This window comes from Mustelus asterias, chromosome 8 (assembly GCF_964213995.1).
Source record: "Mustelus asterias chromosome 8, sMusAst1.hap1.1, whole genome shotgun sequence".
In the NCBI taxonomy this organism is placed as follows: Eukaryota; Metazoa; Chordata; class Chondrichthyes; order Carcharhiniformes; family Triakidae; genus Mustelus; species Mustelus asterias.
This window is the reverse complement of record NC_135808.1, coordinates 74,704,618-74,728,407: the sequence shown is the minus strand read 5'-3', so window position 1 is coordinate 74,728,407 and position 23,790 is coordinate 74,704,618. Positions and strand designations below refer to the sequence as shown.

Below are 23,790 nucleotides of genomic sequence, written 5' to 3'. Positions count from 1 at the left end.
GACAGCGAGGACCCAAAGATCAAAGCCAAAGGCTCTGCAATCTCATCCCTTGCCTCCCAAAGAATCCTAGGATATATTTCATCAGGCCCAGGGGATTTATCGACCTTCAGTTTATTCAAAACTGCCAGTACATCCTCCCTCCGAACACCTATTTCCTCCAGCCTATTAGCCTGTAACACCTTCTCTTCCTCAAAAACATGGCCCCTCTCCTTGGTGAACACTGAAGAAAAGTATTCATTCATCACCTCGCCTATCTCTACTGACTCCATACACAAGTTCCTACTACTGTCCTTGACCGGCCCTAACCTCACCCTGGTCATTCTTTTATTCCTCACATAAGAGTAAAAAGCCTTGGGGTTTTCCTTGATCCGACCCACCAAGGACTTCTCATGTCCCCTCCTAGTTCTCCTGAGCCCCTTTTTCAGCTCATTCCTTGCTAACTTGTAACCCTCAATCGAGCCATCTGAACCTTGTTTCCTCATCCCTACATAAGCTTCCCTCTTCCTTTTCACAAGACATTCCACCTCTTTCGTGAACCATGGTTCCCTCACTCGGCCATTTCCTCCCTGCCTGACAGGGACATACCTATCAAGGACACCCAGTATTTGTTCCTTGAAAAAGTTCCACTTTTCATTAGTTCCTTTCTCTGACAGTTTCTGTTCCCAACTTATGCCCCCTAATTCTTGCCTAATCGCATCATAATTACCCCTCCCCCAATTGTAAACCTTGCCCTGCCGTACGGCCCTATCCCTCTCCATTGCAATAACAAAAGACACCGAATTGTGGTCACTATCTCCAAATTGCTCTCCCACAACCAAATCTAACACTTGGCCCGGTTCATTTCCCAGTACCAAATCCAATGTGGCCTCACCTCTAGTCGGCCCATCCACATATTGTGTCAGGAAACCCTCCCGCACACACTGCACAAAAACTGCCCCATCCAAACTATTTGACCTACAAAGGTTCCAATCAATATTTGGAAAGTTAAAGTCCCCCATGACAACTACCCTGTGACCCCCACACATATCCATAATCTGCTTAGCAATTTCTTCCTCCACATCTCTATTACTATTTGGGGGCCTATAGTAAACTCCTAGCAACGTGACCGCTCCTTTCCTATTTCTAACTAATTAAAATATCAGTCAAATAGTTACTGCATCTCTCTACTGACACCACAGCTGACATCTTGCCTTCAAGCAATGAAGGTCTGTCCAAGCTGGAGATCCAAATTCCTTCTGCAATCATCTGGAAGTTGAGAGTTACTTAAGAACTCCAAAGATGTGATCATCAGACCATCTTTCCAAAACTGAGATGAAAGCAATCTCACTAATATTGTAAAATGCAGGAATTTGAAAGCCCTTGGGGAGGTTGGGGGAGTTCCTGAAAAGCAGGCACCAGCCCACTCTGCAAGAAAGGAAAGTCTTCAATATCAAAGTCTGGGCATAAGATTCTATTATAATCACAGGAGTGTCTGATTCATGGACCAAGATTTATCATAATTTCAAACAACTAGTTTGCAAAAAGATGTCTGTGAAAGTGCAATTTATGTTTAACTAGGTGCAATCTGGTTGCACCAATATGATGAAAACCTGCAGAAGATGCATGGGTCTATATGTGACTCTCAAAAAGCAATGACTGCACGATAGGAGTCATCAGGGGCGGCACGGTAGCACAGTGGTTAGCACTGCTGTTTCACAGCTCCAGGGACCTGGGTTCAATTCCCGGCTTGGGTCACTGTCTGTGTGGAGTTTGCACATTCTCTTCGTGTCTGCGTGGGTTTCCTCCGGGTGCTCCGGTTTCCTCCCACAGTCCAAAGATGTGCGGGTTAGGTTGATTGGCCATGCTAAAAGTGCCCTTAGTGTCCTGGGATGCGTAAGTTAGAGGGATTAGTGGGTAAATATGTAGGGATATGGGGGTGGGATTGTGGTCGGTGCAGACTCGATGGGCCGAATGGCCTTTCTCTGTGCTGTAGGGTTTCTAAGATTTATAGTGAGCAAATTACAGTGTGTTCTTTCAAAGAACAAAGAACAATACAGCACAGGAACAGGCTCTTCGGCCCTCCAAGCCCGCGCCGCTCCCTGGTCCAAACTAGACCATTCTTTTGTATCCCTCCATTCCCACTCCGTTCATGTGGTTATCTAGATAAGTCTTAAACGTTCCCAGTGTGCCCGCCTCCACCACCTTGCCCGGCAGCGCATTCCAGGCCCCCACCACCCTCTGTGTAAAATGTGTCCTTCTGATATCCGTGTTAAACCTCCTCCCCCCCCCCCCCCCCCCCCCCCCCCCCCCTCACCTTGAAACTATGACCCCTCGTGAACGTCCAAGCCCAACCTGGGAAAAAGCTTCCCACCGTTCACCCTATCTATGCCTTTCGCAATTTTATACACCTCTATTAGGTCTCCCCTCATCCTCCGTCTTTCCAATGAGAACAACCCCAGTTTACCCAATCTTTCCTCATTACTAAGCCCCTCCATACCAGGCAACATCCTGGTAAACCTCCTCTGCACTCTCTCTAAAGCCTCCACGTCCTTCTGGTAGTGTGGCGAACAGAACTGGACGCAGTATTCCAAATGCGGCCGAACCAATGTTCTATACATCTGCAACATCAGACCCCAACTTTTATACTCTATGTCCCATCCTATAAAGGCAAGCATGCCATATGCCTTCTTCACCACCTTCTCCACCTGTGACGTCACCTTCAAGGATCTGTGGACTTGCACACCCAGGTTCCTCTGCGTATCTACACCCTTTATGGTTCTGCCATTTATCGTACAGCTCCTCCCTACATTAGCTCTACCAAAATGCATCACTTCGCATTTATCTGGATTGAACTCCATCTGCCATTTCTTTGCCCAAATTTCCAGCCTATCTATATCCTTCTGTAGCCTCTGACAATGTTCCTCACTATCTGCAAGTCCAGCCAATTTTGTGTCGACTGCAAACTTACTGATCACCCCAGTTGCACCTTCTTCCAGATCGTTTATATAAATCACAAACAGCAGAGGTCCCAATACAGAGCCCTGCGGAACACCACTAGTCACAGGCCTCCAGCCGGAAAAAGACCCTTCCACTACCACCCTCTGTCTTCTGTGACCAAGCCAGTTCTCCACCCATTTAACCACCACCCCCTTTATCCCATGAAATCCAACCTTTTGCACCAACCTACCATGAGGTACTTTGTCAAACGCTTTACTAAAGTCCATAAGGACGACATCCACGGCCCTTCCCTCGTCAACCATTCTAGTCACTTCTTCAAAAAACTCCACCAGGTTAGTGAGACATGTTCTCCCTCTCACAAAACCATGCTGACTATCGTTAATGAGTTTATTCCTTTCTAAATGCGCATACATCCTATCTCTAAGAATCCTCTCCAACAACTTCCCCACCACGGACGTCAAGCTCACCGGCCTATAATTACCCGGGTTACCCTTCTTAAATAACGGGACCACATTAGCTATCCTCCAATCCTCTGGGACCTCACCTGCGTCTAGTGACAAGACAAAGATTTGTGTCAGAGGCCCAGCGATTTCATCTTTCGTCTCCCTGAGCAGCCTTGGATAGATTCCATCAGGCCCTCGGGATTTGTCAGTCTTTATATTCTCTAAAAAACCTAACACTTCCTCCCTTTGTAATGGAGATTTTCTCTAACGGGTCAACACTCCCCTCCGAGACAGTCCCAGTCAACACATCCCTCTCCTTTCTGAATACCGATGCAAAGTATTAATTTAGGATCTCCCCTACTTCTTTGGGCTCTAAGCATAATTCCCCACTTTTGTCCCTGAGAGGTCTGATTTTTTTTCCCTGATCCTGGACAATGCCACAGTACCAGATATTGTATGTCCAAGCTGTTCTAGTACAGCCAAAACACTTCAGATTCTCCACATCTGAAACTTTCATCCCAATCTGTAGGCATGGAACTTCCTTCCTCCTTTTGAGGAGCTGGAAATGTAAAGCATGCCTCCTGTGAAATTCCAGTAGCCATTGGACTGTATGAGCAGTAATCATTTGATGCATTTAGACTTGGTTTATCTATTTGTTCGTGTTGAGCTAAAATGTATTCTGATTGTCATTGCCTTGCTATGTATTTAATGTTAACATTCTACCATCATTTTTCAGGCTAATAAAATTATTAAAAAGTTACAAATGGATATGAAAGCACTAATGGGGAAGCTGAAACTTAAAAATACTGTCACAGTACAACAAGAAAAATTGTTATCAGAGAAAGAAAACCAGTTGCAGAAAGAGCAGAGGGAACTACAGGAAGCTCAGCAGTTATTACAACTCAAAGAAGAAGAGGTAAGGCTCCATATGCAGATTGAAGTATGGGCGTATTATTAACCTGCAGGTGCTTTTATTTGGAAAGCTAATTTCAGCAAAACTGTTGCATTCTGAATTTCAACGTTGTAGACTGTGAAATTTGTCTCCTTAGATCCTCTACCACTTTGTCCCCAAAATGGCATGCATGATACACCCAAGTGCTTCTGATGGTAACCCGGCTGGACACCATTCTGTTGAGAGCATGCGACTTGATCTGACAGCAGTGCAGCGATTTTGAAACTCAAAAGCTCCAATTAACAACCTTCCTTAATCTTGCACAGCTAAGCAAGTTTTCAGCAGCTGTTTGGACACTCCACCTCATTCTGAGGCTGTCTACTTTGCCATTGGTATTTCACCCACCATGACAAACGAGAGGGTAACTACACATGATAAGAGGTACCCTTCAACAAATCCCTGACTTTGGTGCACTAACGAATGCCTATGTTGACAGTGTGCATATAATGAAAGTTATGTTGTCACTCAAAATGTGATAGTGCAGTCCATTCGTATTATTCAGCAGTGCTGGCTGGACCATTCTGGAGGAGCTCTGCTGTATTTGGCAGAGCTTGTGTCAAGGATTATGGTAGCCTGAAGCATGCTATGCAGTTCAGCGTCATGAGAGCACAGCCGTTGCCATCAGCTATATGGTGACCAGCTGAGGAGAAAGGGAAGAGGCAACCAACTTAGTCCCTCTCTAGCTGAGCTCTCTGTGATCAACTTTTGACTGCGATACCAGTTAAACTCGAACTGAATTTCTCCATTCACCGATGTGTTCAAACTTACCGCCCTTCCGTCACTTACCAGCAGCTCTGGTCGTACAAGGCCCAGCTTTGGACTGCATCATTTCAGCATGGATGGCAGCAGTTTGAGCTGACAGGCGCGGTGGCACAGTGGTTAGCACTGCTGCCTCTCAGCTCCAGGGACCTGGGTTTGATTCCCGACTTGGATCATTGTCTGTGTGGAGTTTGCACATTGTCCCCGTGTTTGCATGGGTGTCTTCCGGGTGCTCCGGTTTCCTCCCACTGTCCAAAGCTGTGCAGGTTAGGTTGATTGAACATGCTAAATTAACCCTTATTGTCCCGGGATGTGATGAGTTAGCAGGGTAACTAAGCGGGGATAGGGCCTGGGTGGCATTGTTATCGGTGCAGACTTGATGGGCCGAATGGCCTCCTTCTGCACTGTAAGGTTTCTATCTTGACAAACAATAGTAAGGGCATTGATTTATGGAAATAGCAGAAAGAAAAATGCTGTTACTTTAAGAGGACAGCAGGCTTGTCCTTTACAGAGCCACTACATTCCCACTAGGAAGCAACTCAGCAATCCGAGTAATGTGTTGGAGGACAGATTGTTGGACTAATGTGACACCCTGCAAGCCCCTTTCAACACTTGTATCTGCAGCTATGATGGCAGCTATCTGAGAATTTGTGGCAGCTATATGAGCTTGTGTAAAATAAAGCTAACATTGCATGACTTCAGTCTGAGCTTCGATTGAAACATACAGACATTGGGTGGCTTCTGGTTGTGCTGCATCATGCTTGGGTCCAGAAGTGTGCTTATTGAGTTGGCCAATATACTTGATGGAAAAGATGGGTTCCAAACTCTGTGCAAAGCCCTGTGACTCCTCCATACTCTTGTCATTTGACTGCTGGCCCTCTGTAGGCTTGCCAATGCACCAAACATTTTGCTGTGCATACCCATTCTCCTGTAGGTCACCTCTTCAAAGTGCTTTGTTTGAATCCTCTGTAGCAAAACTCAGGTGTGTCCTTGCCCTCTAACAACTTGTACCACTCATCTCTTGCCTTATTTGCAGGCCAATGTCTCACTATTTTCAGATCCCACTTCTAAGCTATCATTTAAAGTAAACATCATGTCAGTGACTGAGCTTCTGGCTACAAGTGTGAGCACAAGTTATGGTGTTTCTTCTTCTTTTCTGCCTTCCTGTTTTCCTATCTCCCTGTTTTCCTACCTCCTGCTCTTTCGCTATGACTTGACCAGGCTACAGCTCTTGGTTATCTGAAAAGAGAAAGACACAAGCATATGGCTGGCGTGAGCGGAAGGAGGCGGATGAGCACTCATGCTAACATTATCTGCATTTTGTAAATTAGAAGGGAGATCACAATTGTTCTTGAATGTCTTACTTTTCAGCCAAACACATCACTGCAGGAGTTTCTGATGTTAAAGAGCTATCCACAATCATAATCAACTGCTCAATCAGTGATCCTTCTTTGATCACATTTCATTGTTCAGCTTTGTCCATAACTCTTCAGATAATCAAACAGTACGTGACCACCATGCAACAAGATCCAGGAAAGTTTAAATGGCAAGTCTCAACCGTGCCACACAAAAGGGGGGGAAAGTATCATCTCCACCAAAAGATAGTTTCATCATTTGGCTTGAACTATAATCATCGCTGATTATACCACTCCCTACAACCTTGTGATTGCTGTTGAGAAGAAAGTTAATTATACTGTTCATATAAAATTTGTGTTTTTAGGACAGGTCAGGGATTCTAATTATGTGGTGGATACCCCATCTGTTGATTCTCAAAACCCTGCCTTCCATTTACAATTAAATAGGTTCAGAATGTGATGGGATCCTTGTCAATATATGGGGGCAGCCTTAGTAACACTCAAAGTGCAGCTAGGTAGGATATGACATTTAAGGATAGATTCACTGATGTTGACCACTTCTGAGGCCATTGAACATTATGCAGCACTGCATTTGGTCTTCTGGTCTAGACTCCTGGTATTGAACACTGTCAGTCCAGTGCTGCTCCCTTGACAAAGGTTTGTCTGGAGGGCCTCTTGGTCTGTGGATAGATGACATCTCCTCCCCATTTCCTGGACCAGGGTCTGCAGTGTGGTGATGGAAATTCTTGGAGCCTATTCTCTTTCCCAGGCCAGAATTAGTTGTAGAATTAATTCCAATGCCTTCTTGATTCTGAATGTACCCCCCTTTAAGTGATGTAGGCTGTCTTTAACTTGTGCTGGCCTGTCATGATTTGATAGTCCTACTCGGGCATTTAGTCACTACAGCTTTTTAGTGCTGGCTCCGTATAATATTATTAGGCAAGTGGTTTTTGTGCCCTGTTCTGGCTCTCTTATATTTCATGACCTAGTGTTTGCCTTCTAACCGAGTGTCAATGCACTACAGGTACTCAAAAGATAGTATTACTTGAGTCACCCACTCTTAAAAAGCAATTTTTAATTTAGTGTTACCCCTGCTGATCCTAAACAATGCCTTGGGAGATCCATAGCTGGCATTGTTCATGATCATGATGTGGAGATGCTGGTGTTGGACTGGGGTAAACACTAAGAAATCTAACAACACCAAGTTAAAGTCCAACAGGTTTATTTGGTAGCAAAAACCACTAGCTTTCGAAACAGGCTGTCCCTTCGTCAGGTGGGTGGGAGTTCTGATTACAAACAGGGCACAAAGACAAACTCAATTTACATGAATAATGATTGGAATGTGAGTCTTTACAGGTAATCAAGTCTTAAAGGTACAGACAATGTGAGTGGCGAGAGCATTAAGCACAGGTTAAAGAGATGCGTATTGTCTCCAGACAGGACAGCTAGTGAGATTTTGCACATCCAGGCAGGTTGTGGGGGTCACAGATAGTGTGACATGAACCCAATATCCAGTTGAGACCGTCCTCGTGTGCGGAACCTGGCTATCAGTCTCTGCTCAGCGACTCTGCGTTGTCGTGTGTTGTGAAGGCCACCTTGGAGAACGCTTACCCGGAGATCAGAGGCTGAATGCCCGTGACCGCTGAAGTGCTCCCCAACAGAAAGAGAACAGTCTTGCCTAGTGATTGTTGAGCGGTGTTCATTCATCCGTTGTCGTAGCGTCTGCATGGTTTCCCCAATGTACCATGCCTCGGGACATCCTTTCCTGCAGCGTAACAGGTAGACAACGTTGGCCGAGTTGCAAGAGTATGTACCGTGTACCTGGTGGATGGTGTTCTCATGTGAGATGATGGCATCCGTGTCGATGATTTGGTATGTCTTGCAGAGGTTGCTGTGGCAGGGTTGTGTGGTGCCGTGGTCACTGTTCTCCTGAAGGCTGGGCAGTTTGCTGCGGACAATGGTCTGTTTGAGGTTGTGCGGTTGTTTGAAGGCAAGAAGTGGGGGTGTGGGGATGGCCTTGGCGAGATGTTCGTCTTCATCAATGACATGTTGAAGACTCCGGAGGAGATGTCGTAGCTTCTCCGCTCCGGGGAAGTACTGGACGACGAAGGGTACTCTGTCCACCGTGTCCTGTGTTTGTCTTCTGAGGAGGTCGGTGTGGTTTTTCGCTGTGGCGCGTCGGAACTGTCGATCGATGAGTCGAGTGCCATATCCTGTTCTTATGAGGGCATCTTTCAGCGTCTGGAGCTGTCTGTTGCGATCCTCCTCATCCGAGCAGATCCTGTGTATACGGAGGGCTTGTCCGTTGGGGATGGCTTCTTTAACGTGTTTAGGGTGGAAGTGGGAGAAGTGGAGCACGGTGAGGTTACCCGTGGGCTTGCGGTACAGTGAGGTGCTGAGGTGACCGTCCTTAATGGAGATGCGTGTGTCCAAGAATGCAACCGATTCTGGAGAGTAGTCCATGGTGAGTCTGATGGTGGGATGGAACTTGTTGATGTCATCATCTAGTTGTTTCAGTGATTGTTCACCATGAGTCCGAAGGAAGAAAATGTCATCGATGTATCTAGTGTATAGCATCGGTTGAAGGTCCTGTGAGGTGAAGAAGTCTTGTTCGAACCTGTGCATGAAAATGTTGGCATATTGAGGTGCGAATTTGGTCCCCATGGCTGTTCCGTGTGTCTGGATGAAGAACTGGTCGTTGAAGGTGAAGACATTGTGGTCCAGGATGAAGCGGATGAGTTATAAAATTGCATCTGGAAACTGGCAGTTGTCGGGGTTGGGTACTGAGGCAGTTGCAGCAATGCCCTCACCGTGGGGGATGCTGGTGTAGAGTGCCGAGACATCCTTTGTGACGAGGAGTGCTCCCGGTTCAACTGCTCCATGTGTGCTGAGTTTCTGTAGGAAGTCCGTCGTGTCGCGACAAAAGCTGGGGGTTCTTTGTATAATGGGTTTCAGGAGGCCCTCGACATAGCCGGAGAGATTCTCGCACAGGGTCCCATTGCCCGATATGATGGGATGGCCGGGTGTGTTTGCCTTGTGTACAACCCTGCCACAGCAACCTCTGCAAGACGTGCCGGATCATCGACACGGATGCCATCATCCACCAGGTAGACGGTACGTACTCTTGCAACTTGGCCAACGTTGTTTACCTGTTTACGCTGCAGGAAAGGATGTCCCGAGGCATGGTACATTGGGGAAACCATGCAGGCGCTATGACAACAGATGAATGAACACCGCTCGACAATCACCAGGCAAGGCTGTTCTCTTCCTGTTGGGGAGCACTTCTGCGGTCACGAGCATTCAGCCTCTGATCTCCGGGTAAGCGTTCTCCAAGGTGGCCTTCACGACACACGACAGCGCAGAGTCGCTGAGCAGAGACTGATAGTAAGAAGTTTAACAGCACCAGGTTAAAGTCCAACAGGTTTATTTGGTAGCAAAAGCCACACAAGCTTTCGGAGCTGCAAGCCCCTTCTTCAGGTGAGTGGGAATTCTGTTCACAAACAGAGCATATAAGGACACAACCTCAATTTACATGAATAATGGTTGGAATGCGAATACTTACAACTAATCAAGTCTTTAAGAAACAAAACAATGTGAGTGGAGAGAGCATCAAGACAGGCTAAAAAGACGCTGCGACAACGGATGAATGAACACCGCTCGACAATCACCAGGCAAGACTGTTCTCTTCCTGTTGGGGAGCACTTCAGCGGTCACGGGCATTCGGCCTCTGATATTCGGGTAAGCGTTCTCCAAGGCGGCCTTCGTGACACACGACGGCGCAGAGTCGCTGAGCAGAAACTGATAGCCAAGTTCCGCACACACGAGGACGGCCTCAACCGGGATATTGGGTTCATGGCACACTATTTGTAACCCCCACAGAGTTTCACTGGCTGTCTTGTCTGGAGACAATACACATCTTTTTAGCCTGTCTTGATGCTCTCTCCACTCACATTGTTTTGTTTCTTAAAGACTTGATTAGTTGTAAGTATTCGCATTCCAACCATTATTCATGTAAATTGAGGTTGTGTCTTTATATGCTCTGTTTGTGAACAGAATTCCCACTCACCTGAAGAAGGGGCTTGCAGCTCCGAAAGCTTGTGTGGCTTTTGCTACCAAATAAACCTGTTGGACTTTAACCTGGTGTTGTTAAACTTCTTACTGTGTTTACCCCAGTCCAACGCCGGCATCTCCACATCAGAGACTGATAGCCAGGTTCCGCGCACATGAGGACGGCCTCAACCGGGATATTGGGTTCATGTCACACTATCTGTAACCCCCGCAACCTGCCTGGATGTGCAAAATCTCACTAGCTATCCTGTCTGGAGACAATACACATCTCTTTAACCTGTACTTAATGCTCCCTCCACTCACATTGTATGTACCTTTAAGACTTGATTAGCTGTAAAGACTCGCATTCCAATCATTATTCATGTAAATTGAGTTTGTGTCTTTGTGCCCTGTTTGTAATCAGAACTCCCACCCACCTGACGAAGGGACAGCCTGTTCCGAAAGCTAGTGGCTTTTGCTACCAAATAAACTTGTTGGACATTAACCTGGTGTTGTTAGACTTCTTACATTGTTTATGATCAGCAGGGCTAACACTGTTGCAAGTGGAGTGTTATGGAGCAAGTGTGGGGAAGAAAATAAGTTTGTAACAAATGATCAAATATAAATGTTTTTGATTAGTTCCTGGAAGGTGGGTTAATGAATTATATTTCCTTGCGTCCCAAGTTACATAAATTTCTGCATGTAGTTTAGGAAGATCTTTTTAACTTTACTGTCTATTTATAGTAAAAACCTACAAATTAAAATTTTGGGTAATTCCTGAGGAAGCCTCTTTAAAACATCCCCACTACCCAGAGTGTATCCATCTACCCTGAGCATTAACCTACCCCTCCCTGTAATCGCTGGTGTTGCTTTGTGCCCTCTGCAATGAACACCTCAATTATAGTGCATTTATTTGTTATCCCAGGCCCACAACATGTATCTTCCCCTGATGTCACAACCTGAATACCCCGCTCAGTTGTTCCACCTCCACTTCTCCTAATTTTCTACTACTGTGAAACGTAGTTCTTGCAGTATACCACCTCTGTATCCACCTGAAACTTAGAATATTTATCTCCTATATCTTGTAAAAATTAAAAAGTGGGGTATAAAATAAACTACAATAACTTGCCTTTGGATGGCACCTTTATTAACAGCAGCTCTTCTCTTTCCACCTGCCTGCCTTCCTTCAACTTTTAATTACCAGTGACCCATCACCTGTCTTAAGTTAAGTACTTTGAACAATGTTTTTTGTTCTGGTTTTAAAAGCACTTAAATCTGATACTGATCACCTCCAAGGAGCACTGCTTTTATAGAATCATTACAGTGCAGAAGAAGGCCATTTTGCCCATTGAGTTTGCACCGACCGCAATTCCACCCAGGCCCTATCCCTGTAATCCCACATATTTATCCTGCTAATCCCCCTGGCACTAAGGGAAAATTTACCATAGCCAATCAACCTAACCTGCACATCTTTGGAGTGTGGGAGGAAACCGGAGCACCCAGAGGAAACCCACGCAGATGCTGGGAGAATGTGTAAACTCCACACACAGTCACCCGAGGCCAGAATTGAACCTGGGTCCCTGGAACTGTGAGGCAGTAGTGCTGACCACTGTGCCCTGTGCCACCCCCATTTTTTACAATGGAGATGGGATTCCCTAAACAAATTTCCTGTGCTTATGTCTTCCAATCTGTAGGTTCCCAATTTTGCTACTCTGACACCCCACCACCCATTCAGCTCTCCCATACCCCAGACCTCCCTGTCACTTCCTGAATACCATATTGTGGCCTAGGTTTACCCATTTCTCTGCTCCTTACAAAACCCTATTACCCTAAGCCAGTACTCCCAAAAACAGGTACAAGGGAACAGGAGAAATCATGCAACTTGTTGAGCTGGTATCTCCATTGCACAGTGGCACAGTTATTAGCACTACTGCCTCACAGCGCCAAAGACCCGGGTTCGATTCCCAGCTTGGGTCATTCTATATGGAGTCTGCATGTTCTCCTGGTGTCTGTGTGGGTTTCCTCTGGGTGCCCCAGTTTACTTCCACTGTCTGAAAGACATGCTAAATCATCCCTCAGTTTATCCAAACAGGCGCCAGAGTGTGACAACTAGGGGATTTTCACTGCAGTGTTAATGTAAGCCTACTTGTGACAAATAAATAAATGAAACCTTGTTCTGATTCTTCCACCAGAGGAACCCGTTTCTTTGTATCTTCCCTATCAAATTGCATTATAAATTTAAGCACCTCAATTAAATCATCCTCAGTTTTTAAACTCAAGGAAATGCAAGTCAAGTTTCTGCAAGCTGGTCTCGTAGCTTAAACCTTTATCCCTGGTCTGATACTGTTAAACCTATACTGTATCTTGTCCAAGGCCTTTTTGATGTGTGGTGTCCAAGCTAAATGCAATACTTCAAATAGGGTCTGACTAAGACTCTGCACACCGAGAGCATAACTTCTTTCCTCTTTGAGATAAAGAAGTCCTATTACCTTTTTTGATTCCTTTTGGTGCCTGAGCACTAGCTTTTCGTGATTTACATACTGCCTTCCAAATTCCTTTGACCCTCCAAGTTCAGCACCATTTTGACCTCAGTTACCATGCTGGCTAGCGAAATTCTCAACTCTCTTGGGTCACTAATTTTGCCAGTTTTCAGCTTGTGCGCTGATTTTGATAAATAGCCTATTCCATTAGAAATGTAGCATAAATTCAAAATATACATTTGCAGAATCATTTGTGAATAACCAGAAAATTATAAATTGTCATTCTTATTAGTTGATTAGTTTTGAAATGGGATCTTAATCCTGAAGTTGCTTTTGTTAAGTGATTGTCATAGAATGGATATGTGACTGAAAGCTGGAGCAAACAGCATTTTGAGGTGCTTTTCTTCTTTTAGGTATCAAAATTGCAAGAGCAATTAGAAGGAGCAATGGAGAAATTAGAGGAAAGCAAGAAGCTCCTCAAAACAAATGAAAATGGTAAGTACACTGACAAATATTCTCCCTTTTTGAACATTTTTGTATTCGTTCAGAGTTGTAAATGTTGTTGTCAAGGCAATTATTGCCCATGCCTAAATGCTGTATATATAGTGGTATTGAGGCTGTCTCCTTGAACTGCAGCAGTTCATGTGGTGCAGATGCACCCACAGTATTGTTAGAGCAGGAGTTCCAGGATTTTGACCCAGTGACAGTGAAGGGGTTAAAGTCATTGAATGCAATAGTGTTCCCTTGTGAATTAAGTATGGCACAATTTCCTGGGAAGTTGCTATGAAGATGTTTCAGTGCAGTTCCCACACTTGCAGATGGGCTGCACAAACAAACTGACCAAGGGACAAGAGGGTGAGAACTCTGATAACCACCAGATAGTAGCCATAACAGCAGGTTTGGATGTTTGAATGGTGTAACCATGTAGGTGTATCTTGTTAGTAATAAATTATTATAATTAGAAAGCGTATAGAGGCTATAATTATTTAACTATATTCACCTGACATAAATTAAGTAATCAGAACTTTTCGTTGTAATTGGATATCAAGGATTTCAGAACAAATGTATCCTTGTGAATGGCATATGCAAGTCACTTGTAATATAAGCAAAAATATAAGCTCAATGCCATGTATCACTCAGCAAGTCTATTTGCCACCTTGTGAAAGGCAAACTTCCTCGCTTTGGCTTGAATAAAGGCCGATTTTAAACTCTGAAAGCTTTGTCTGGTCTGTCAAAGTTTTGCTGGATAGTGGCAGAATTCAGTATCAAATAGTGATGGGACGGTGATATGGGGTGGAATTTTACCATAATCTGTCGGAGTGTCAGGCTCAGACAGAAAACCAGCGTGTATCTCTCCCGATGCATAGTTTTTAGACCAGTTTTTCTGGTACTTAGTGCACAGAAAAGGGGGGCATGATTAAGGTGTGTTTGGTGCTTGGATTATGTCGTAATTGGAAATGGCATAAAATGATTGGACTATACAAAGATGAGTCGGGTTCAAGAGAGAACATTTCAGAATCAAATAATTTGTAGGAGTATGTTAGTTTGTAACAGATATTTGTAGAATACAAACTTCATTAATTGAAGACTGGTAAGCATTTCTTCTAAACCTGAGTGAGTGAATTTGGTAGGATATTGGACAGAGCCTTTGTCAAGATTATTGAATAGAAAATATGTGTGTGTTTGTTAGATGACCAAGTGACACGAGTTGAAGTCGAAGTCTGAACCTTTCCTATTGCATTTAGAAAAATCTTTCATTCAATCAGTACTCCAGCATTCTTTAATAAATTATCCTTTCCAAATAGACTGCAACAAAAGTTTGATTCTTTAGTTCTCTTACAGACAAAAGATCATTTCAAATGCAAAACTCTCAACCACATGTATGATTACACTAAACTAATAACAGCACAAAAGAGGAAATCTAATTGCATAAACCTACTGGGATGCACTAAATCAGACTTTCAGAGAGAATCAACCAATGTTCAAATCCTCATAAAACAGGCTCACATTCTAAACCTCGTATAACAGACTTGTCTTTCTGTTGATTCAAAAAATGACCAAAATTATCAAAAGTTATAAAAAAATTAAAACATTTCCGGAAGGTGGGAGGGAGAATCATATATGAATCAGTAAAGATGAGAAGAAGGAATAAAATAATTTTTGTAGATCAGAGAGAGCACCAACAATAATCATTGTAAAAGAGGAAGAAATCAAGGAAATGGTCTGAGCAGAATGGTTCAAAAGGGTCCAATTCAATTCGCCAATACAAAGCGGGAAATCTCCAATTGATAAGGAAACGTTTTCACAAAAATTAAATGAGAAGATTTCTTTTCCAGGGTGTTCCAACAAGCCTTTGAAAAATGAGTACGGTTCATACAAGGAGAATTCAATCTTCTATTGTTTTCCCAAAATATATTTTTCTTTTTTGTCACAGGTTTCACAGGGACACGCACACTTCCCTGGCTAAGAAGCTATGATTGTTATCATAGCAACAATCGTTGTCAAAAAATTGTGGGAGCCAGATAATCAGTAATTATCAAAGCAGGAAAATGTGTTAAAGAATGCATGTAGATGGATGGAAACTGACAAGAAAAGAAAAATGGAACGTGAACTTGGAGAGCAGCAAGTAGGCTTAAGCAATGGTTATGCCTGGATTCTTTCTTTTGAATCTTCAGGCTAAAATAGAAAATGGTTTTGCAATCTTGCAAAACCATGATTTGAAACTGGGAACAGTTGGGGAGGGGTCATGTGGATGGCAGGTAAATGGAGATTTTTGGAAGATCCAAGTTCGGTGACAATCTGGGACATGATGGTCTGTTATTCACAGTAGGATCATGGTTGATGAAGGAGACAACATGATCAACCCGGAAATTGCCTAACTTGTATTCTCATTGTTACTGTTCTATTAGTTATGTGACAGTATTTGGTTAGTCATACTGTATTGATTTCAATACAGTAAGTTTTACTTAGCAGAAATGAGCTCACACAGGAGGAAATTGGGCTGTTTCTTCTTTACTGAGATAGTGAGCATAGAAAGGGAGAGAAAATCAGTAGTTTTCCTTGCACATTCTACAATTTACCCATAGCAAAAGCTGGGTATAGTATGCTGTTTTGTATTTCCTAGTAAGATTAGGACTTTAAAGTAAAGGAGCAGGACTAAGTAAAGGTCGGCATGGCAGCTCAGTGGTTAGCGTTGTTGACTCTCTCTGCCAGGGACCTGGATTCAATTCCAGCCATGAGTGACTGTGGAATTTGCACCTTCTCCTCATGTCTCTGTGGGTTTCCTCCGGGTGCTCTGGTTTCCTCCCACAGTCCAAAGATCTGTAGGTTAGGTGGATTATCCATGGTAAAATGCATGGAGTTATGAGGAGGCTCTGAGTGAGATGCTTTTTCAGAGAGTCAGTGCAGACTTGATGGGCTGAATGGCCTCTTTCTGCACTGTAGTGATTCTACGGTCCATTAGACTTTTAATTCCAGATTTCTATTGAATTCAGATTTTGCCATCTGACATGGTGGCATTCGAACCCGGGTCCCTAGACCATTACCCTGGGTCTCTGGATTAATTGTCCAGTGACAGTACCACTACGCCACTGCCTCCCCTGTTTCATTGTTGCATTGTATTATTATTTGTTTACGTCTAGTTGCCCCAATATTGACATTGGTCTTTTTTTATACATAGCCAGTTGAGAGAGAGCACAGGAATTTGTTGAGGGGAGAGAATAGAAGACCTGAGAAGAGAGGATAGAGAGAAAATTATTGGATTGTCTTGCACATTACGTGGGAGATTGGAGACTACAGTGTATCTGAGCCAGGGGAATGTACATGTGTGGGCACATAAGAGACTCGTGACAAAAAGAAACATCTATTTTGGAAAGGCAATAGAAGAGTCAATTCTTGTATGAAATTGATAGCTCACAAACATTTTATTCCACATCTAACTTACTTTTTCTTTCACTTAAGTGATTACATGGCTCAACAAACAACTTAATGAAAATCAAATGATGAGGAAGCAAGAAATAATGGAAGTACCTGGGATAGTTTCTGCTTCTGGAAGTAATGGTATCTTCAAAAGAGGAACAGTACATCACAATATTGTAAGTATATTCATCATTTAAAAGCATTCGTACCTATTTAAAGTATGAGGTTTGCAAAGCACGATGATTTCAGCAGTTTTTCATTTTGTCATAGGAATAATCACAAAAGTGACTGCATTAGTTTTAATGCTGGAAATATAGCCTATTGTTATTTTTCATTTTTCTGCCTGAAATTCTGAAAGACTGCCTCCTCAGAAGGAAGGTATCCTATGGTTTTATGGGTCACTTTATACTGGTGAAATTGATTGGGCAGAATTTAAACAGAGAAGCAACCCCCAGCATATTCACAGTACAAATTTACTACTGTCTCTATGAGTATACCCAGTAAGAGTTTTAACAACACCAGGTTAAAGTCCAACAGGTTTATTTGGTGGCAAATACCATTAACTTTCGGAGCGCTGCTCGTCAGAAGGAGCAGCGCTCCGAAAGTTAATGGTATTTGCCACCAAATAAACCTGTTGGACTTTAACCTGGTGTTGTTAAAACTCTTACTGTGTTTACCCCAGTCCAACGCCGGCATCTCCACATCATAAGTATACCCATACATTAAGACAAACTGGAAGAAATAAGAATGGTCAGAACATCACTGAGAGCTCCATGAGAGTTTATTCCAACTGCTTTCCACTGTCCCTGAACCTCTTTTATGCAGGTCCTCATTCTGATCAATGGAACAGGAACAGAGGAAAATCCATGGGTGACCCAGCCCCTCACCACTTGATATCATTTAACTGTGGCATAAATAACAAGAGAAGGGTGACTGGATGAAAGAGTCTGATTGTTAGTAAAACGTTTGTCAAAGTCCCTCATGGTAGGTTGGTGCAAAAGGTTGGATCTCATGGGATAAAGGGGGAGGTGGCTAGATGGGTGGAGAACTGGCTTGGTCACAGAAGACAGAGGGTGATAGTGGAAGGGTCTTTTTCCGGCTGGATGCCTGTGACTAGTTCCGCAGGGCTCTGTATTGGGACCTCTGCTGTTTGTGATTTATATAAACGATCTGGAAGAAGGTGTAACTGGGGTGATCAGTAAGTTTGCGGACAACACGAAAATGGCTGGACTTGCAGATAGTGAGGAACATTGTCAGAGGCTACAGAAGGATATAGATAGGCTGGAAATTTGGGCAAAGAAATGGAAGATGGAGTTTGATCCAGATAAATGCGAAGTGATGCATTTTGGTAGAACTAACGTAGGGGGGAGCTATACGATAAATGGCAGATCCATAAAGGGTGTAGATACGCAGAGAGACCTGGGTGTGCAAGTCCACAGATCCTTGAAGGTGACGTCACAGGTGGAGAAGGTAGTGAATATGGCATGTGGCATTCTTGCCTTTATAAGACGGGGCATAGAGTATAAAAGTTGGGGTCTGATGTTGCAGTTGTATAGAACGTTGGTTCGGCCGCATTTGGAATACTGCGTCCAGTTCTGGTCGCCACACTACCAGAAGGACGTGGAGGCTTTAGGGAGAGTGCAGAGGGGGTTTACCAGGATGTTGCCTGGTATGGAGGGGCTTAGTTATGAGGAGAGATTGGGTAAACTGGGGTTGTTCTCACTGGAAAGACGGAGGATGAGGGGTGACCTAATAGAGGTGTATAAAATTATGAAACTCATAGATAGGGTGAATGGTGGGAAGCTTTTTCCCAGGTCGATGGTTACGTTCACGAGGGGTCATAGGTTCAAGGTGAGGGGGGGGAGGTTTAACACGGATATCAGAAGGACGTATTTTACACAGAGGGTGGTGGGGGCCTGGAATGCGCTGCCAGGCAAGGTGGTGGAGGCGGACACACTGGGAACGTTTAAGACTTATCTAGATAGCCACATGAACAGAGTGGGAATGGAGGGATACAAAAGAATGGTCTAGTTTGGACCAGGGAGCGGTGTGGGCTTGGAGGGCCGAAGGGCCTGTTCCTGTGCTGTATTGTTCTTTGTTCTTGTTCTTTGTTGGCAAAGTGGTGGAAGAAAATGCCAGTGATCATTTTTAATGGCAGGAATTTGGCCTACTTTCCTTCACCCTTTATGAAGGGAAATGTAGGCTCTGGTCTATGTTACTTTTAAATGCTGTCTTCAGCAACTGCGTTTTCTTTAAAAAAAAAAATTAAAGCTTCAAATCAGAAGGCACCTATCCTATTTATTTCTAAGCTCAGCAATTTTATGTTGCTCAAGATGGAAAATCAGGCATTGTCATTATATAATTAGTTTTGAATCTGCTACATTTTAATATGCACTATCTCAAGTTAAAGAATTCCTAATTCAGCATGTTTTGAACATTTGTAAGTTTGTCCGGATGTTTGGAATGGTTAATGTGGCACTGTTGTACCTTTGTTTATCACAGTCAGAAAAAAGCCCTTTTTTAATTGCTTCTGGAACCAACTATCCGGTTACCTCTTTGGTATCATCTTTTCCACAACAGTTTACAGCCAATAGTATGAAGCCACACTATGCTGTGTCACGTGAATACAGCTTGGGACCAAAGGTAAGCATCTGCAGTTTATCTTTTCAGTTTTTAGTTGGTGGTAGCAGCCTTCTGTCTCATAAGGTGATGGATTGCGCTGTGGTGGTCAACTCTGAATTACGCTTTGCTTGGTGTGCACAGGAGTCCCACTCTGGCATGACAGCCTCTGCTGCATTTGCTGCAGAGGAAGACAGTGGGCTGAGAAGGTGCATGATTTGCTGGCCATTTTTCTCTGGGCCCTGTTCTTGGCCAGCTGACCTTTCCATTTCTGCTCACACCTTCCAATGCCCTTCTACCCGGTCAGCTTCCAGAGGCCATGGGTGTCAGCAAATACCTTCCAGTTGTCAGTGTCAACGTCCACTATCTTCATATCCTACTTACAGGTTTCCTTGTAGCAAAGTTACGGACACAAAGGAGGTCGTTCCTCGTGGCCAATACACTGTACAAAAGGCCCTTGGGTATATGCCCATTTTCCATTCTATGAATGTGGCCGAGCCACTGTAGACATTTTAGGCTTCGCGATGAGTGTAAGCTCATGGAATTAGCACATTCCAGGACCTCTGTGTTGGTGACTTTGTCCAGCCAAGAGATGCTGAAGATATGTCTGAGATAGCAAAACTTGTTCAGTCATTTCTCCTGTCTGACTTTTGTTGTCCTAGTCTCATCACTATAGAAGTGTGCAGAGAGCTCAAACTTGGTAGACTTGCAGTTTGGCGTTCTCAGTCAGGTTACTGTTCCGCACATTCCTACTCAGCTCGGACATAACATCTGCAGCCTTTACGATATATGTGTTGATTTCTGTATCAAGTAACAGATTGCTAGTGATTGTGGAGCCTAGATATGTGAAGCCATCAACAACCTCCAGTGTCACATTGTCAATGCAAATAGATGGAGATAGCAAGATCCTGGACCACAAAATGTATCTTGCTGATAGTCAGACCAAACTTCTTTTACAAGCTTGAGAGACTGTCCATTTGCTGCTGTAGTTCGTTCTTCAGAATGAAATGTTGATATAGCATCATCAATGTAGAGCAACTCTGCTGAGGACTTGGCGGACCTTTTGTCCTGGTTGATGCATCACTTGCGTGATGCATCAATCACTTGTGGCAGGATCTAGGAAATGTAAACAGTTCATAGAACCATTTTAATCTTAATAGAGAAGGAAATTCTAGTTAGTATTAGATTCCGGGAAGAAAATTATATATAGTGGATTAAACACCTTGCTGTATTAAGGTGTTATGTTGAGAATAAAGAAAACAAATGGATGGCACATTTATCTTTGTACAAGAAAAAAAATTCAAATGTGTCTCACTCTACATAATTTCAGCAGATCAATGTAAAATTGATTTACACCATTTTGTGGTGAATGAGGCAGACAACTCCTGTGGAAATAGAAATTCTGTGCCATCAAAATATTTCTAACCTCCAAATAACTATTCTGCATTAAGCTGTAGTCTGAATTGCTTTATTTTTCATTTAGAACCATTGCATATGTCACAATCAAACATGTTTTGTATTTTTGACAGGTTCAGATTAGCTCACAATATTTAAAATCAAGTGCACCGTCAATGACATCAAAACTTCCAGTGGGATTATGCACAACTCCTTCATCAGACAAAGAAAAGTGCGTTGGTGTGAAATGTCTTTTATTGGGATTGATGATTGCATCTTACTAAAAAATAATCATATTTACATTTTGGTCAGTCCTTGCCCTGTTATTTGTTAATGACGGCCAGCCTTCAGTTGATTTTTCTTTTACCTTTCTCTTTATAGCAAAGTCGCTGGTTTGGAATCAAAGTATTTTAAGCAGCGACAAGACAGCATCCCTCTGCGAGGACTCTCTGCTTACAATACACTCAGTTCAGGTAGAAGTAGTATGATGTGACATAATCAGCATTCTTGTTTAAATATATGAATCTAAATCCTATTATTTCTGGGCCTTGTTAAAATGTGTGCCTGGTTAAATGGATGCAGCCATTCATAATGGTTTGATTTTCATGCTATGTTTTATTGATCTTTCTGTGTAATTTGGGACGTCAATATTATTTTGCACTTTGAAGCTTCAATTTAAGGTTGAGTAGAAAAAGCATTACCAGACTTATAAATCAGAGAAAATTTAAGCATTTGATAGTGATTAATGTTCACAGTTAATAAAATTATTTTGGATCTATGCATGAGTTTCTATTAACAAAGTGGAAGCCATTTGACATAAGTGTTTGCAGATAATAAATGTTCTTAGTTCAGCTTTTAAAACATATTTTTATTCTGTTAGAAAATCAGAAATCATTCCCATCTAGAATAGGAGCACAAACCATGAAATCTGGACTACTTCCTCTAGCTTCTGCCTATGTCTGTGGACAAGAACTGGAACCATCCTGATCCTGAAGTAATTTGATGGTAGGCTCACTGGTCCTAAAAAGTAACCAGACAAAATTTGGACAATCTAACATTTGGACTGATTGGAATTGTGGTGGTCAATGTCTCTAAAGCTAATGATTATTTTTAAGTCATTGCTGCAAGCTGTAATTGTTCATTTTGTGCATGCGATCAAAGAATCATCTACTTGACAATTATGGAGAAACTCATGTGGAATAAATTGCCATTAGATCATGATAAGGAAAGGTTTATATATAAATATATAGATAAAAAACTGACTTGGCTCTTGGAATATTGTGCAAAGTTTCAAAATTTGTCAATGATACTAATCAACTGTAATAGAACATAGGCTGACAGAATGGGCAGACAAGTGGCAGATGGAATTTAATACAGAGAAGTAAGGTCATGCATTTTGTTAGAGGTAATAGACTTAATGACACAGTTCTAAGGGTTGCATCAGTACCTAGGGCACAGGACATGGAATGCAGTTGTCACTGGCATTTCTTACTTGTCTCTAATTGCCCTCAAAGGTGGTAGTGAGTTGCCACCTTGAACTGCTGTTCATTTGGTTTGGGGCCACCCACAGTGCTGTTGGGGAGTTGCAAGATTTTGATCCAATGTCAGAGAAGGAATAGTGATATATTTCAAAATTTGAAGAACCTGCAGGTGGTGGTCGTCCCGTGTGTCTGCTGTCCTTTGTACTTATGGATGGTAGAGGTCATGGATTTGAAAAGTACTGTTAAAGAAAATGTGGTGAGTTGCTACAAAGGGATATAGATAGGTTAAGTGAGTGAGCAATGATCTGGCAAATAGAATATAATTTGGCCAATGTGAAATGGTACATTTTGGCAGAAAGAAAAAAAAAGTATTGTCTAAATGGTGAGATTGCAGAGCTCTTAAGATTGAGGAATCGGTGTCCCACTGCATGAATCACAGAAGCTTAATTAGGAAAATTAATAGAATCTTATTGTTTGTGAGGGGAATTGATTAAGATAGGGAGGTTATGCTTCAGTTATACACGGTACTCGTGAGACCAAACCTGGAGTAGTGTGTACAGTATTGGTCTTTTTTAAGGAATGGTGTAAATGTGTCAGAAGCTGTTCAGAGAAGGTTTGCTAGACTAATACCAGGAATTGGTGGGTTGAGAAAAGGTTGCACAGGTTATGCTTGTATCAGCTGATCTTTAAAAAAGTAAGAGGTGACTTGATTTGAAACCTTTAAAATCCTAAGGGGTCTTGACATGGATGTGGAAAGGCTGTTTCCTCGTCAGAAAATCTAGAACTAGCTGCACATGAAAAACATAACCTTGAGGAATAGATTTTGAATGTAAATCAACTTTTTTTTAATCTGACCTTGATTGTAACCGATATACTTTGGGTCAAGAAAGCAAGGAGAGATTCTTTAAAAAAAACATTTTATGTGTCATGCATATTCTGTTTGCAAATTGTAATAAGTTTGGCATTTACGACATTGCCACTATGAAAATGTATAAAGAATGTAAATATTTTAAACAGATTTTTTATTTCAGTTTGTGTCCAGTGATGGAGTTAAATAAAGAATTTTATATTTGTATTGACACTTTTTTAACTGCATATGAAAAGCTGTACCTTGGGCACAATAAAACAATTTGCAATTTAGTGTTATGTCATGACTGTTAAGTCCATACATTTTAGTATTGGAAAGTTAGGTTTATTGCATCGTTTTGTTAACCATGACTTGCATGAAAATGACACCCTATTGAGTTGAGAATTAAGTTTGGCTGTAGTGTACTCTTTAGCAGTTCTGTGAAAAAAGAACAAATTTATCTTTTTTTAAATTCATTCTTGGGATGTGGGCGTCGCTGGCTGGGCCAGCTTTTATCGCCCATCCTTAAGCGCAGTTAAGAGTCAACCATATTGCTG

The 23,790-nt window shown here is 42.7% G+C and overlaps 1 protein-coding gene across 1 annotated transcript in view; it reads left to right on the top strand.

The window, feature by feature from the left end:
* LOC144497242 (spindle assembly abnormal protein 6 homolog) overlaps positions 1–23,531 on the top strand; it is a 67,085-nt gene extending 43,554 nt beyond the window's left edge. Inside the window, exons 11-17 of the mRNA XM_078218206.1 lie at positions 4,117–4,296; positions 13,387–13,468; positions 16,934–17,067; positions 19,394–19,534; positions 21,040–21,137; positions 21,287–21,378; positions 21,786–23,531. Coding sequence (XP_078074332.1) covers positions 4,117–4,296; positions 13,387–13,468; positions 16,934–17,067; positions 19,394–19,534; positions 21,040–21,137; positions 21,287–21,378; positions 21,786–21,892 — 834 coding nt within the window. The 3' untranslated portion in view covers positions 21,893–23,531. The remainder of the gene's footprint in view (positions 1–4,116; positions 4,297–13,386; positions 13,469–16,933; positions 17,068–19,393; positions 19,535–21,039; positions 21,138–21,286; positions 21,379–21,785) is intronic.
* Positions 23,532–23,790: the final 259 nt, after the last annotated feature.